The sequence below is a fragment of the Carassius auratus genome, chromosome 16, assembly GCF_003368295.1.
Source record: "Carassius auratus strain Wakin chromosome 16, ASM336829v1, whole genome shotgun sequence".
NCBI lineage: Eukaryota > Metazoa > Chordata > Actinopteri > Cypriniformes > Cyprinidae > Carassius > Carassius auratus.
Genome location: NC_039258.1, coordinates 10,732,621 through 10,748,796, shown reverse-complemented (window position 1 = coordinate 10,748,796; position 16,176 = coordinate 10,732,621). Strand labels below are relative to the sequence as shown.

Sequence of the window (16,176 nt, the reverse complement as noted above, 5' to 3'; positions counted from 1 at the left end):
CACCCTCAGGTCAATCCAAACCTGTATGACTTTCTATCTTCGGTGGACACAAAAGAAGATATATATATATATATATATAAAAAAAGAAAAAATCTGTTATTTGTCCATAGAGTGGTCAGTGGGATCTAGTGGTGTTTGAAAGAAAGCCAAAATTAAATTTAATAAATGACATAATTTTCATTTTTGTAATATAATTTTAATCATTTATTAAATTACTATTATTATATGATCAACATACAAATTATTATTAAAAAATATGTTTTGTTTTTGTAACAGAAGTAATTGATTATCTACCTAAACATCTAGACTACAGATGAAATCCTTCACAACAAAAAGAATGAAAATTAGATACCGACTCAAAATCAGTTTTGTTTTTTAAATTCTGTTTGTAGTCAAATGTAAGACAGATAGCACTGGTCCTGAATCTATGGGTGTCCAGTTTCTGTATTCAATTCGAGGTCCATGTTAGCGAACCACTCTGTCCTGTCCAGAGCTCCATTCACTTCACAGTCAATAGTTATTTATCATCCAACATATTAGCAATTGCAGTGTCGATATGAAGTCCAGTGCTGAAATTAGTCAGTGCCAAGTGTGTAACTACAGCCCAAGGTCAGACACACACTCCACACTGACAGGAGTGATGGTCCGCAGCTCACAGGCACATATATCCAGCCCAAGGTCAAGTGTACGGTACTGCTATTTCAGAGGGAACACACGTGTAAAACACTCTGTCATGTTGAGAGATGCCAAGCATGAAATCAGCTTGATTGTGACACATTTCATTTTATGTTTTGGATGCTAATCAATACGGTAAAAATGGAAGCCACTCGAAAAGATTGTATGCTGTTTTGCTTGGTCATAGATAAATGTGCAATTTTAGTTCATAAGTGGTTTCTCAGCTTTCAAAAGGTGCTAACATGTACACATTCTAATATGAACTTTTTAAGAGTAAATAAGGTACAAAGATACAAGATACCACCCTCTCGAAGGTACAAAAGTAGAAAGTACCTTAGGGGACAGCCCCAGCGACAGAATTGTACCTTTTTTTCTGAGAGAGTGTGGTCTAAAAAATTTGGACAGTCTAGTTAATTAAATGAGACTCTTTTAAACACTTGAGATTAGAGAATGAAGAAAGGAAAAACAATACACGGTCACTAACTACATGCAATGTGTATTAGGTTGAATCAAACTGAAACTATCTTCTGTATTTTTATTACGATGAAAACTTACATATCATTTTTGTTGGCATTCTTTACAACAGGAAAAAAATTAAATTGCACTAAAAGTTTAGCCAAGCTGCTAAGCTGAAGAATTGCTAATCAGCAGCAAAACATTTTCTACCCTTCTGGCAAGGTCAGGGGATCACAGTCCCCTGCTAAATGTCTGAAGCCCCCCCCTCTCTGATGCCCTGAGGGGTAATATCACCCCCCACACACAGATACACAGCCTGACAGCAGCTAACTAGTTCGATTGCTTGGTCCAAACTCCACTCCGCTACCCTCCCCCCAAAGCTCTTTTTACATTGTACTTTGGGGTCCAAACTGAGATATGTTTGCGTCATCAGTGTGAGGTAAACGTGACTTCTAGCATCTGCTGTAAATTAGGTGGAGAAGATGCTAAATGGTTGAAACTCTGATGTCAATACTAAAAGCTTTTGTGTGTATAGGCAAAGGGGCTTCTGAGGTTTCTGATCAGTGACAAATCAAATCCCAAAGACAGTGTTTTTCAGCCGAGCCTGAAACTGCATATCTGGATTTTTTTTTTTTTTTTTTTAGATGCTTTTGTCTCTAGCCAACTTAGAACACTCAGGCAATGAGCCAACAAATATTTTGGAACTAGATAAAGTGAATGCAGCTGTAAACAGGGACTACTACACACTATTGTTGCAATGAAATTCTAGAATATGGTTGCAAAAAACCATTGCTGTGCATTTTTTTAAGTAGACTTAAGATAAAAAAAAAGAAAAGAAGATATTTACAAGTAATAATGAATCTCTCATATTTTAAATAGCTGATTGTTGACAGTTGACTGTCAGCAGGTGCAAATATACAGTAAGATTCAGGCCTTGACTTTACAAGCCTACATTTACTGCTAATGATAATTTTACTAATAATACTAATAATAATTTTATATATACATCTTAACAACTCACCAACATATCCAATCGTGCTGGAAGATGTAATGTTGCTCAACTGTATAGATTGGCATTAGAAAACAAAGCCAGATCTAGTTTTCTGTTCAAACATCTGTAGTCTAATATTTGCACTTCTCTAGACATAAACTCTAAAACCCATTACTCATTAAATTATATCACTCAGGTTCAAGTACATCCATAAAACTGCTTTCCTACAGAAAACTGCACGTTATATATTTTTTATGGAATCACTGTTTTAATACAAAAAAAATCAGGCACAGTGTATGCTGCCATCTAGTGGACTCATTACATCGGCACGTACTGTAAATTGTAGTGACTAAATCTTGCCATGCTACTAACATTTCCTGGCACTAAAAGCAAAATATAACTATTTCAAATTTATCTGTTAGAAAACTAACATAAATTACAAAATACAAAATTAATTTATGCACTCATGTTATCACATTCCCTTAAACCATAAAACTTAACAATGCATTTCTGCAACTATAGTAATCCAAAAAACGAAAACAAATCAACAGCATGCTTGTTGTGTGGCTGTATTAGAAATACTGTGAGTGTACAAGTCAATGTTCTTTAGGTACACTGACTTTGCGCCTCTTCGGGGCTGAAGGCTGGGGATCTTGGCTCAGCGGGAACTCTAACTGAGAGATCTGCAGAGACAGAGGAAGTGTTTAGTTGTGGTAAATTAGTTAATCAAAACAAGATCCCTTGAAAAACCTGTTTTTATGTGACTCATTTGTTTATTTTACATTTGTTGCTGGCTCGGATTGCATGACAGAGTCATCAGAATGACACATTGTATTTACAGTTTTAAAACTGTAAACAAAATTCTAGTGATTATACCGGCAAAATACGTGATACAAATCCAACCAACATGACAAGATACTAGGGATGCACGATAATATCGGCACAATATCGGTATCGGCCGATAAAAGCTTAAAATGGCCATTATCAGTATCGGCCGATATGAATATTTCTGCCGATGAGCCAAACCGATATTCTCTAAGTGAAATAATTGACCTGTTTTTCAGATGTGAATGTCTGTCTACATTTGTAAAATAATACATTTATGGTAGAATCAGTACAGAAGAGATACATGGATTTCTCTTCAGTAAAATTAAAGTTTAAATATATCAGTATATATTTGTATATATATCGATATCGGTATCGACATCGGCCAAAATTATTTTGAAAATATCGGCATATCGAATATCGGCCAAAATCCAATATCGTGCATCCCTACAAGATACAGATATGGATCATGGGCAGTGTATGTCTTACGTGAGGGTCAAGGATGCGTCCGCTCCTGGTCTTCCTTGCATCCACCTTAAGGTCAGCAGTTTTCTTTACCAGACTGTCCATCTAAAATATGCATCACATAATTTAAAACCACTTCCTCTCAGCCACAGTCATTAAAGTAGACTAGTAGTTTACTTGTGTGTGTGGTGAGTTGTGTAGCACTACCTTTGCATTTGTTAGATTAAGATCCTCCTTGCTACTTCTGTGACCCTGTTGTGAGTTCTCCTGGGTTTCTGTAAATGTGACAGACCATGAGCAACAGTTGCTGGTAGTTGGTTGCAGTTTCCTTCATTTAGATTAATGTTGACCTCATTAAACTGGCAAAGCAGAGTCTAATATTCACCTGAGTATTCAATGCCTCTATCAGTGATTACATTCGCCTTTGTTGTACACTCCTGCAAGCAAAAATATCCATCTTTTGAGATCAATCCTCACATTTGGTAAAGGTAAGGCAATAAAGGAAATGAGAAAATATCTGCTATTTATTCAAAAGGCCCTACCTGCTGAACTGAGGTCTCAGACATCACTCCATCCTCAAATGTGTTCAAAGACCATTTTGTACTCACACATACTACCTCCTCCTCATCAAACTGTTCACACACATGAAAGACATTGATCACTGCTTTTCATCATTGATTTGATATTTTCTTCCAGACAGATCAGTAGATGTCTAGCTTCTTTATCTCACCGTCTCGATTCTCCTTTGCTCAGTGGTGACATTCATTCTGAGGCTATGAAAAGGTGTGACCACCTCTCCCATGGTCAGATTTACTGGTTCCCTCTCGAACAACAGTGTCTCGTTGTCATCGTCCTTGAAGCCAGGGGGCTGATACTCCTGAGGGGTCACTGAAACACAAATGCACACTGAAAAGGTGAAAACTAAATTATATTGAGGGTAATTGTAAAAATTAAAAATGCTAAAAACATAAATTAGAAAAATAAATATTTTTCAAGGGACTTTTCCCCTCCTCTCGTGGTATGATATGGCAGGTCAAATTTAAGGTCATCATGCACCAAATTTGAGCTACAGGCTCTTGTTTGTGCATCTGTATGTTGTGTGAAGATCCGCATGCTTTTAAATAACTTGAATAAATATCAATAACAATAATAACTTATTACATACAAAAAAAAAAAAAAACATTCCTTGAAATTGTCTGTCTCACATAGCAAGCGTAAATGTACCCTCATCATAGTAGAAGAGTTTCATGTTGAGACAGATGTTGTCAGGCAGCGGGCCGAGATGTTGCATCAGCACGTAAAGTTTGCGCACCAGCAGCATACTGGATTTCTGGGTATTGTCACAGGCCATTTTACTCTCAATCTGCCCATTTTTGCTGGAAACACGGACAATAATTTTCAAAAGTGCAACATTAATATATAGTCAATATGCAAACACATGGTATTAAAAAATAATGCTGTAAAAAAATGTTATTAGGACATTCCATACAAATACAAGTTATGTATTTTGGGCTAGTTTTGATAACTGCTCAGACAGATAGGCCACCTCTCAAAGTCCATCTGAGGTCCGTTCTCTGTGTACTTGATTTTAAACTGGTAGCATTCAGTCACTTTCTACAACAAAAGCAAAAACAGAAAAGTAAAAATGGAAATTCAGAGTCTTAAATAAACAATGTCATCATGCACTAATTTCATTATTATTGTATTATATTCAAACAGTAATTAACATTCAAGCATGGTGTCTGGTCACCTGTGGATTGTCTGGATCACAGTAAATCTAAAAGTAAAAATAACATTTTCATTTAAAAAATATTATTACACATATATATTATACAGCATATAAACTACTATACTTCTGCATGTAAAGTCTGGTTATAAATTGATTACTGTTTGTTTTAAAATCCATTTGTTAATACTCACTGATAGAAGAACCATGCGCAGCTGATAAAGTAAAGCAGATGCAAAAGGTTTAAAGGTTACTGAGTGATGACCAGTATATATCTGATTACTAAACTGGTTATTCCCCATTTTAAAAAATCTACAAAAATACAGAAAATGGCAAAAGCACAGACTTACGTATCTTTTTTGAAGTGCATCAAAACATCCCTGCAACCTGAAATAGTAAAGGTAAGATACTCTCAAAGCAGCGTATTATACTCCCAAATGATCTAAATGTACTTTATTAAGGGAATACTACCACTGCACAATCTGCTGAGCACCAGGACAGCTTTGCTCTCGCAGTATTAGGACTTTCAGCTCTGTGAAAAGAAAGAAAGAAATTAAGTTGATCAGGATTTCTGTTACCTGTTTCCACTCTAATGTATCGCTTTTACCTCCAACATATTTGTGTCCATAGGCCTTTTCTGGGAAAAGACCTCTGAGGTAAGTGATGCTTGAGACCGCAATGGCTAAAAGTTTCTTCACAAGCACCAGTGACTGTTGTTCGGTGGACACCACATCTGGCAGCATCTGACAGCTCTGAAACACACACACACACACACACACACACACATTCAGTAATAAACATACAGTTAAATGTATGTTACAGCTAACGGACAGGCTAGTAAGCGCCTGGACAAGCTAAAGGTAAAGTAATTTTACGGCACACAGTTACGTTACGTTACGTGGTATTGTGCTGGATGTGAAAAAACAAACAAACAAATATTTAATGTTACCTGAACAGGGCGCAATTTCTGTTCACAAGGCATGATGACTGTAACAAACTCCTAAAATTAGCAACAGCAAATATAATGAGCAATTTTAGTTAACGTTACTGCCTTTGGTTTTCGAACAAAGGCGGTCGATTTTCAGTCACTCAAAAGCACATAGATAGTGAAATAATATAGTTCTCTTACCAGATAAAGTTTACAGTAAAAATATTCGGTGACTCTGATGGACGGCTATACCATAAAATAATAGCAAATATACTATTAAGCGATAATTACGTTGTACCGTCTCAACCAACTTTTAACCGTCAATCAGTCGATCGCGCGCGTCATACGATCGAGTACGCGTCGCGAGTCTCTCTTTTTTTTATTGAAAACTTTTACAATCATACAAAAACACAGGGAAGCGAGATATAAATACACTCCACAAAATAAAAATAAATTCTGGATTTGCATATAAAATTATAGTATTATTGATACATAAAAGAGCAAAAATAAACTTACATTCTTTTGGAAAAATTAAGTACGCTAATCTCCCCCTCGCCATAAACTCCTACGTGACGTCATGCCGAAAAGCTGACAGTACCATATAAATATGCACACTTTTTTTTTTAAAGAAAACAAACTTTTAGAGATTTCTTATGTGAAGTAGAACATTTAATTAATTCGCTAAGATTAATTTATAACAAAAATGTATTTCTTTTTTTTGAGGAGTTGATGAGATCTGTCCTGTACCGTGACTAATACTTGGTTTGATGTATTTTTGTGTCTTATGTATATATTCCTTTTTTCTTTATATGTTCTTTCTTTTATTTTTGTATACATTTTTTTCACTTGTTTTTGTGTATTGACATAAAAAATTTTATAAACTTTGACCGTTTGTGATAAGAAAGCCTTAAAAAAAATCTTAGAAATGGAGACAAAACATTTTTAAAAATACAATAATTTTATCAATAGCACATTGTTAAAATTACTAAAGGTTCTGGTCTATATAAATGTCATTGTTACCTAAGGTATGACAGCTTTGGGAAAATATAATACATGTAGAGTAAGGGATTGCAGATTTCCATATTTAAACCTCACTGCATGACTGATAAATTGTAAATAGTTAATGGTAAATGGTAAATTTAGGCCTAGGCCTTAAAATTACTATTTCAAAAATAGTAATTAAAAGGTATCTCCTATGTAACAGTATTGTCGCAGGCATGATCCATATTAAAAACCTGTATTTTATTGAGAATTTTTATCAACGTCTCTTGGAGATTTAACATTTAATAGTTTAAATCGCCCAATAATGTTTATTGTTGTGTGAGCTAGCAAAGGCATTGTAGCCTACCATTGGTCACTTTTTTTATTTTGATGAGACTATTGGAAATCTACAGGCTGATTCTCCTGTCTCTCAAACATCAATCCAGATTCCTATTTGCTCTTCCGCTGCGGGTCCGTCCTCCAAAAATGACGTCACTGCAGCGAACGCCATTTTGAAATAGAACGCCGTGGGTGGACCAGATCGGACACGAATATATTGCAAAATTTACACTAAAACACGTTGATTAATTGATCAGCAAACGCAGGGCAGCCATGTCATCAGATAACCAGGACACGGAGACGCAATCGGAGCAGATGGACGAGACTCAGGTGGGGATTAGACTTGGGCTGCGCCTCGCTCGGTTCAGTCTCTTGTGGTGTCTGTCAGTTTCATCCACTATTATGTATATACGCCTAAATAGTTTTATATTGAAATGGCTGCTTGCTTCTTGACCATTGACACCTTTAACACAGATATTTCTGACTCTTTGTAATTTGATTTCTGAACTGTCAACTGCATGAGTTGAACAAGGTGATAGACGAACATTTCACAAGCATTGAGCCTCATTCTGATTGGCCAGGGAGCTCAGACGTCACGAAATAACAACGTTTGATTGGTTCATTGTGTCACTTTGGATGTTGTCACGCCTACTTTAACCTGATGGTGTCAGTTGGGTTGTGTGAACAAAAATAACTGGGGCGCCCATTTTTCATGTTTCCGCATAATGTTGTCAAGTTGTCAAGCAAAACTATGATAACCAGGTTCTAATCTTTATGTATTTGAACAAGCCATGTTCAGTTTATTTAAAAATCAGAAAACCTTCATAGAAAATTCAGTGTTTATTGACAATATTGTGCTAAAATGGCATGCAAACATGAGAAATTGAGATTCGGGACACGACCGCAACTCCTCAGTAATGTACTTGGAGTTTTTAAGAGTAGTTTTGAACATAATCGCCTTATTTGCGCTTTTTCCAGGTGGTGCTTAATATAGCAGCTAATAAATTACTTGTTATAGATCCTAGTGAATCAGCATTTTTGACTTTATCAGAAGAGCATGTTTCCTCTTCAGATCTTTTTTATTTACTAATGCAAAACTGTGTAAAAATTGCTGTCAGTGGAGGAAAAAATATATAATGATAAACCACAGTTTTAACCTTTTACAAGAAACTACTTTTCTTTTTGTTCCCTAGACCCAATCAAAAACCTTGGATCAATATCATGGGGGGAAAATAAAATGCTATCTTCTGGGTCCTTGTAGAGTTAAATAAACTAAAAATTAAAAAAAGGAAACCGCATTTTAAATGCTGTTTTATGAATTGTTTTTGACTCACAGAGACTCATAGGGTGTAGCATGTAGAATTAGTTACTGTCAAGATGATTTACAAACCTGTTTTTCTTCAGTCATCATTTTGCTAAAACTGCATGCATATGTATGTGTCTTTCAGCCAACATAACAAGAATTAAAGATCTGCCCCACTTGACACACAGGCCTAGTCATTTGCAAAAATGGTATTTATCATGCAGTCATAATGGAGGCATGCTCAAACATCTATACTCAAGTCTATATCATTAGTCTTCTGTAAAAGCTGCTTTTTGTTGTTTACAATGATCCAGGCCTCAGTCTAAACACACCCCCACATGATTCCTAAGCTTAGGGCGAAACAGAGGATGATTCAAAATGGAACCAGACAACTGAGGTCCTCAAATATTTGTCTTTGTGTAACCTCCTGTAATCTTGCTATGTTTTGCTGCCCTGTGCAAGACCTGAAGACCAATTTGGCTGTTTTACTGTTCAAAACAATTATCTCATCTTACACCACGAGACAGAAATGTGAAGATGTTTACAAATAGTCTAAACCCGATTGACAAAATTTCCAGACATTCAGATTGAAACCAAAATTGCGTTTCCCTATCAAAAAGGGAAGTCTGAAAACACCTGGGAATTGAAAGCCAAGCTAAACAGTCTTGCCCTGAAATGTGATTAAAGGTGACCGCACCTTATGGGAATTACTGAAGGAACAATAACATGATGAAAGCAGTTTTGTTTTATTGTTGTGTTATTATATCGTGGGTGTGAGATTTATTAGCTGAGTGTTGATTATTAGTTTGCTCTTTCTTCCTCTTTATAGTGGATATTTATTAAAAGGTGAAGAATCACCATCATGCCTTACTTGCCAAACTAAAATGACTGTGAAAAATATTTTATTAGATTGTAATGTTTTTTTATGTAAATAGACAAAGCTTTTATTCGGAGGTGTGTCTAACTGATTTATTTAAAAATGTATTACCATATTTTCCAGACTATAAGTCGCACTTTTTTTCATAGTTTGGCTGGTCCTGCAACTTATAGTCAGGTGCGACTTATTTATAAAAATTAATTTGACATGAACCGAGAGAAATGAACCAAGAGATTTGAACCAATAGAAAACATTACCGTCTACAGCCGTGAGAGGGCGCTCTATGCTGCTCAGTGCTCCTGTAGTCTACACTGAAGACATAGAGCGCCCTCTCGCGGCTGTAGACGGTAATGTTTTCTATTGGTTCTTGTTTCTAAATAAATGTGACTTATAGTCCAGTGCGACTTATATATGTTTTTTTCCCCATCATGACGTATTTTTGAACTGGTGCAGACTTATACTCAGGTGCGACTTATAGTCCGAAAAATACGGTACTTGAATGTAGTTTAGAATTTTTGTCTAGTGTAGTACACCTGAGATGTCTTTTATAACCTTTTGTTAGTTGTATACCATGTATAATTTATTCAGAGATCGCTATGAAAATAGCATTGATGCTAATAGCGTATAAATCTTCTTTATAGTCATGGCAGTAAAACTATAATAAAAACGAAAGCAAACAACTTTTTCTGTTTTATAAAGATTGTTTACATTCAAAATCATCTCATACCTCTTTAAAAAAAATACTTGTAAATGGCAAGGATGCAGTAACTGCTCAAGTGACGGTATTAAATTGTTAAAAAAAAACAAAATCCATTTCAAATAAATGCTGTTATTTTGAACTTTCCATTCAAAGAATCCTGAAATGTAATCGCATTTGTACATTTTTTTTTTTTTTTTTTCAGGAATCCCAGGACACAAACTCAAACCCAGTGCGGACAGAGGAGGCCAAATTGAAAGCAAAGTATCCCAGCTTGGGTCAAAAGCCAGGTGGCTCTGACTTCCTGATGAAGAGACTGCAGAAAGGGGTAAGTTCAAACATTTCAACAACATGTTTTTAAAGGCATTCATTCATACAGATTTCTGTAGTTCCAGGTGCTTGCAACATAGCCAAAACAAACAAGACCTTTTTATTATTTCATCCAATTTCAATGCATTTTTTTGTCTTCAGCAAAAGTATTTTGACTCAGGAGATTACAACATGGCCAAGGCAAAGATGAAGAACAAACAGCTGCCTGCCGCAGCCGGTCCAGACAAGAACATCGTCACCGGGGATCACATTCCAACCCCTCAAGACCTTCCGCAGAGAAAATCCTCATTGGTAACAAGTAAACTGGCAGGCTAACGTCACCCATAGGTTTTTGACTAAACCCTCTTACCAAACTTCCAAAAACTCCCCAGCCCCTCCAGACCAGCTTCATCAGGACTGGTTATCGACTTATTTGTTTTTATTTGTTTTCATTTGGGTGTAGAATTTTGCCGTCATTTTTGTTTCACTTCAGCAGGTCTAACCAACCCAGCTCTGTTACCCTCTTCAGTGTCCCACATAGAGTAGGAATAAACAAAACCCTCAGTACTTCAGGCCCCGGTGGAGCATGATGCACTTTACTCTGTGTACCCTGTACATCAGTGAAATTATGAACAAAACCCTGAAGACTTCAGAAAATGCTGTTCAAAAGATGCTTTTAAAAGTGTCCAATTATTTGAAAATGATTTAAGATTGTTTTAAAAGGCATTGTTTCCTAAATAGATTATACTTGATAGCCATTGGCCCCAGATGTACATTGTCAGCCCTCTTTTTCATTCATAATGACAAATGAATGAATGTTTTATGAGAATTTCTTTGAAAAAAGCAAATTTTGGTAAAGAGTGGCTGGTAGCTGTGTAGCCTTCGTCCGCTCTTCTACCTCTCACTCTCTAAATATGGCTCCGTTGAACCAAATAAAGGCTGCTTAGGACTGGATCGTTTTACTATTCTCAGCCTTCACCTTCCATGTTAGGATCTGAGCAAGCGGTTCCAATCAGGCTGATTAGATTATTGCAATCGCAGTTTTTGGGTGTAAACCGAGAATGTTGTAATTCACTGATAATAGCCAAGAGCAGAAATGGTCTTTTAATGTGGCATGATAACAAAAGGGGCTAAAGAAAATGATCTCGTCATCGCACAAAGCATGCGTTAAAAGATAAAGTATGTTCATAGAAAGTAGTGGCTATATGTGTTCAATAATTAGGGCATCTGGAGTCATTCAGCTTTTATGTACACTAAAGGAAATTTGCAGAATTAAGCAGCACCCTTGGTTCACTTTTGTAAAATATTTTAGATCTAAACAGTACAATAGTTAAACTTGGACAGTGTAACATGTTTAAACCATATAAAAAGTATTGGAAAACATTAACCATAGATTGCTTTGACGTGCCGCTTATTACCAGGTTTCAAATCAAAAGCATTTATACAGATGACTTTAGGGCATATTATATCCTGTAACCCATTTGTTTCCTCAATTTTCCTTTTATTTAGCAAAGTGTCCTTCTTCAGAGGGCATGAATTGATTAACCTCTGTAGCTTCTTCAAAGTCTGAGGAAGTCTGTGCAGGGCTGTTTTAAATCATTGGAAACTTTGTAGTGGATCTTAACATCTAATTTATTCCAGGCTGTAAAACTTTGTACACTCCTTAAAGAGTCCTAGTTTGAGGATAGATACTTTACAGAGCAAATCTAGACTCAACCTAGGCAGTCAATCCAGGTGTCTAAATCAGGATTTGCATAGTCTAATAAAGTTGCCCCTTCTAAAACCACATACTCTCCTACATGTGGCCTGAAGATTTAAAAGAAAGTGTGTTAAGCCATGTGAATAAACAAAAACATGTATATTAATGCATATTATTCTTGGTAAAAATAAAATACTGTACTATCACTATGTAAATCTCACTAAAAGGTGAATTACATGTAAGGGACTGAATGTGTTTTTTCATGTATGGTTGAGGAGCTGGTGGCAGTTGGCAATACATCAGGGAAATATGATGGTCTTGACTTAGTTTTTGTCACTTGATGGTATGTGTGGACGTACAATGTTTCCTTTGAGGAATGCGTTATTGCACAATGCTAGGAGATAATCTTATTTTGTGCTGCAGCCAAATTGTAAATAGTCAAACTGTGCATCTGGTGTCATAGTTGTGCATTTTGTCTTGCATTATCTGTGTCGGTTGTCTTTCCAATATACACCAAGTTTGTGTTTTATCTTTTATTTGTTAATATTGTGTGTCTGAATCTCTCTGCTTTTTGTTAAGACATATTGACAAGAATATCATCAATTCTAGTGTGAGAAATGTAAATATTGGGGATTAGGATGCTTGTATTGTAATTAAATAAAGCCACTTTAATTGGGTGGACTTAATTCAGACAAATCTGAACTGAAAACCTTTCCACAATACTGCAATGTGATATTCATGGTAACTACATATTAACTCTAAATCTACAACTTAAGGGGCTCTCTATTAGACACACAAAGATGTATTCTTTGCATACTTCATGGAGCTTTTGGTGTTTAAATATTTTATTTTTGTGCCCCATTTATATATCCTTTATTGTTTCAGTTGTTTTGCCTGAATTACTTTGTGTTTCAAAGTGGATTTCCGGAACTTTCCAGAGTCATCTGGTCTCTTACAATTATATTTACATGGAAGGACGCAGTAAAGCTAGATGTTTAAAATGAATACTGGAGCTATGTCTGAACTTCAAATAAAGTTTTACATTAATAACAAAACCACTGAGTGGTACTTTTGTATTTTTCTAACGAAATTTAAACGTCCATATGTGTACTTTTATGGCATTAAAATGAATTTATATTATAGTGTAAGTAAATCGTGTCTACTAGTTGCCAATGTGCCCATTCCTATCTTGTTTGCAAAATTAAATGGGGCTCTTTGTAAAATAAAAACTAATGTCTGAAGCTTTGGCTGCTTGCAATTTGCTTTTCTTTTCTACAACTATGTCTCACTAGGGGGAGACACTCTAAAAGCGGAAATGCGCGAGAGAAAAAAACATGGGTGGAGTTTTTAAACCCAAACATAAGAATACAGATCATAGGGTGACATTTTTAAACCCAAACATTCTTATGTTTTGGTTTAAAAATTCCACCCTATGTTTTTCTTGTTTTCATGAACACCTCTGGTCGTTCATAAACCGAATACTCTTTAATCCTACCAAAAACCTAGCTGTGAAACATTTTGACATTCAAAATACATTTTAAATAGCATATCATTGCTTCTGCTGATACAAACCCGGTGGCGTTTTACGAAGAGAATGTTAACATTCTCACTGTGACCGCTTTACGAGCGGGGTGCATTTTACGTGCAGAAACAGTCGTGTACCAGAAGTTCCCAAAAGCGCAGGCTGTGCTGTACGTGTTGCGTCAATGATTGGTCAACACACAGCAAATCATCAAGTCCCGCCCCTCTAGGCATATATATATTTAAATAGTGGAAGCTTCTCCCAAACGCTTCCGCCTTGCAAAGTAAAATGTAACGTTAGTAGATTTGAGTGTAGTTACAATTTCTAAGCACATCGTTTAAAAATTGGATAAAAAACATTAGACAAAATTAGAGAAAATGTTTTCTGGGAGTAAAGTATCAAACGACAACGGCCTTTGGCCATGCATTGGAATAGCAGCTCTCAACGTCAACAGCAGCTCGAGCGGGTTTGGTCGCAAGCCACTGGTAATACCAGAACCGAAAGCCCAGAACCAGTTGACAGGGAATGTTCTCCAGGGATCGGTACCATCCTCGCCTGAGACGGAATGCGAGGAAATAAATGATTACACTTCCAGCTACACCGCTCTGGAAATGGACACGCGACAGATTATTGACAGTTTCTTAAAAAGCTTTACAGGACTCCCTCATTCTAAAAATGGGAAAAAACATGTTCTGTCTACGATGAAGCGGGTTGTGGACAGTCTCGTTGTGAAGCACGAACTGGCTTACAAAGGTAATTTCACAAGTAACGTTACTTCCTTTTAGCAAGTAGCGCTCTACGGCTTCCATTTCGCTTTGTTCCATTATGTTTATGGGTTGATAAGAGCAAGGCAAATATTGTTAAAGAGTCTTATGGCAGCCTCACCCTCAACCCACGTACCTGGCCTGGCAGGTTGCGCCACTTCTTGCCACGTATTTCTACATTTGTGAGCCAGCAGTTGCCTTTAACATTTCACTCTTTCAGGTTTGTTTGCACGGCTGAATCTGGAGCAGAAAGGAGAAGATGTGAGTTTTGTCAAGACCGTGGCAACAGAACTCTTCAGCGATGGCATCACAAACTGGGGTCGCATTGCCAGCCTGCTGACTTTTGCGGCATTGGTATCCAAGTTTCAAAATGATAGAGGACTTAGCAAGTGTGTGACTCTGGTGGGGGAAGAGATCTCTTCCTATCTTCTCACAGACCAACAGAACTGGCTGCTCAAAAACAAAGCATGGGTGAGTTTTTTTTTTTAATGACAGGACTGCATATGCCCTTATTTTGAGTTTTCCTTTTGTTTGTAACCTGTACTGACCTTGTGTATGTATTTTTATCCCTTAGGATGGCTTTGTGGATTTTTTTCATGTCCCGGATACAGAGGGAGCTGTGAGAAACACATTGATGGCCATTGGAAGTGTTGCAACATTAGGAGCTGCACTTGCTTATTTAATACGGTGAATCCAAAAGGACTTTGTGACAGATATTGAAAAACAAAGGACTCAAAGTGAACTTTTTTTTTTTTGGTTTTCTTGGAAACATCGAAGAGAAATCAGTTTGCTTTTTAGTTTCAATATTTTGTCTTTTTTTGGATCTCAAATGTATATAAAAACTGGTTCAAATCAAAAACTATTTTTTTATTAAAACGTAAACTTTAAAATGTTCAGATCACAATTGCTGATGTGCATGTAACACATTTATAGCCAGTTGTTTTGTGCAGTTTACACCAGAATCACATGTTAAATTGTCATTACACATCCAGCAGTGTTTTGTATGCTAGAGAATGATATACTTGGCTAAATCGGGAATTTTGAAAAAGCTGTACATTAAAAGTCACAATTATTTGATGCAACCGATTCTTTAAAAGTGTAATGAGCCATTTTAGTACAACACCTTCACAATTTCACTTAGTTTCAGGAATATTCTTTTGCGATTATAGTGCACATGTATAGCACAGATAATTTTAGGTGCTGGCTTTGGCTTGAAGTAAGCTTTAAAGCTTTTTTTTCTAAAAGCTTATGGTGGTTCTGTTTTTGAGTCCTAAGCTTAGGACTATGATAGCCAACCACAAGGCTGCTAAATGTTTTAAATGTTTTCATTGCAGATAGACATTTTAGATACACTTGAAGTTTGAGAGGCCATTGATTTGAGAATTATCATTGATCCTTTTCTGTGAATAATGTTTTCCTAACTGCAAATTAAACCTTGTTTTAATATTCTTAGTTAATGAATCCCTCACCACAGTTAAATGTGGGCTAGGTAAAGTCCAAACTGTATGTGCTTTTAGCTAATCATCTGTAGCTTCAAAGGTTTGCTAGCTTTTCATCTGTAGCTATGTAACTTGTGCAAATGGTTAACGAGTTTACAGTTTCTGTGTATGCTCTTATTG

General features: G+C 36.3%; 3 protein-coding genes across 5 annotated transcripts; 2 read left to right on the top strand and 1 right to left on the bottom strand.

The window, feature by feature from the left end:
• Positions 1-1,196: 1,196 nt before the first annotated feature.
• Positions 1,197-6,645, bottom strand: hormad1 (HORMA domain containing 1). 3 transcript variants are annotated; one of them, XM_026284008.1, is made up of 15 exons: positions 6,583-6,636; positions 6,088-6,138; positions 5,746-5,890; positions 5,610-5,670; positions 5,489-5,525; positions 5,333-5,353; positions 5,163-5,189; positions 4,959-5,026; positions 4,637-4,788; positions 4,143-4,300; positions 3,955-4,044; positions 3,798-3,849; positions 3,620-3,687; positions 3,437-3,517; positions 1,197-2,805 (listed from the first exon to the last, which is right to left on the bottom strand). In XM_026284008.1, the coding sequence occupies exons 2-15, from the start codon at positions 6,118-6,120 to the stop codon at positions 2,719-2,721; spliced, it is 1,080 nt and encodes a 359-aa protein (XP_026139793.1). In that variant the 5' UTR covers positions 6,121-6,138; positions 6,583-6,636; the 3' UTR covers positions 1,197-2,718. The 3 variants fall into 3 exon arrangements, with proteins under 3 accessions (XP_026139793.1, XP_026139792.1, XP_026139794.1); XM_026284007.1 differs by lacking the exon at positions 6,583-6,636 and adding an exon at positions 6,268-6,436; XM_026284009.1 differs by lacking the exon at positions 6,088-6,138 and having other exon boundaries at positions 6,583-6,645.
• Positions 6,646-7,538: 893 nt separating this feature from the next.
• On the top strand, positions 7,539-13,329 carry ensab (endosulfine alpha b). Its single transcript, XM_026284017.1, has 3 exons — positions 7,539-7,716; positions 10,469-10,591; positions 10,735-13,329. The coding sequence occupies exons 1-3, from the start codon at positions 7,660-7,662 to the stop codon at positions 10,906-10,908; spliced, it is 354 nt and encodes a 117-aa protein (XP_026139802.1). The 5' UTR covers positions 7,539-7,659; the 3' UTR covers positions 10,909-13,329.
• An 841-nt stretch (positions 13,330-14,170) lies between these two features.
• Positions 14,171-16,003, top strand: mcl1b (MCL1 apoptosis regulator, BCL2 family member b). The gene is made up of 3 exons (XM_026284014.1): positions 14,171-14,546; positions 14,778-15,028; positions 15,132-16,003. The coding sequence occupies exons 1-3, from the start codon at positions 14,171-14,173 to the stop codon at positions 15,246-15,248; spliced, it is 744 nt and encodes a 247-aa protein (XP_026139799.1). The 3' UTR covers positions 15,249-16,003.
• The last annotated feature ends 173 nt before the right edge of the window (positions 16,004-16,176 follow it).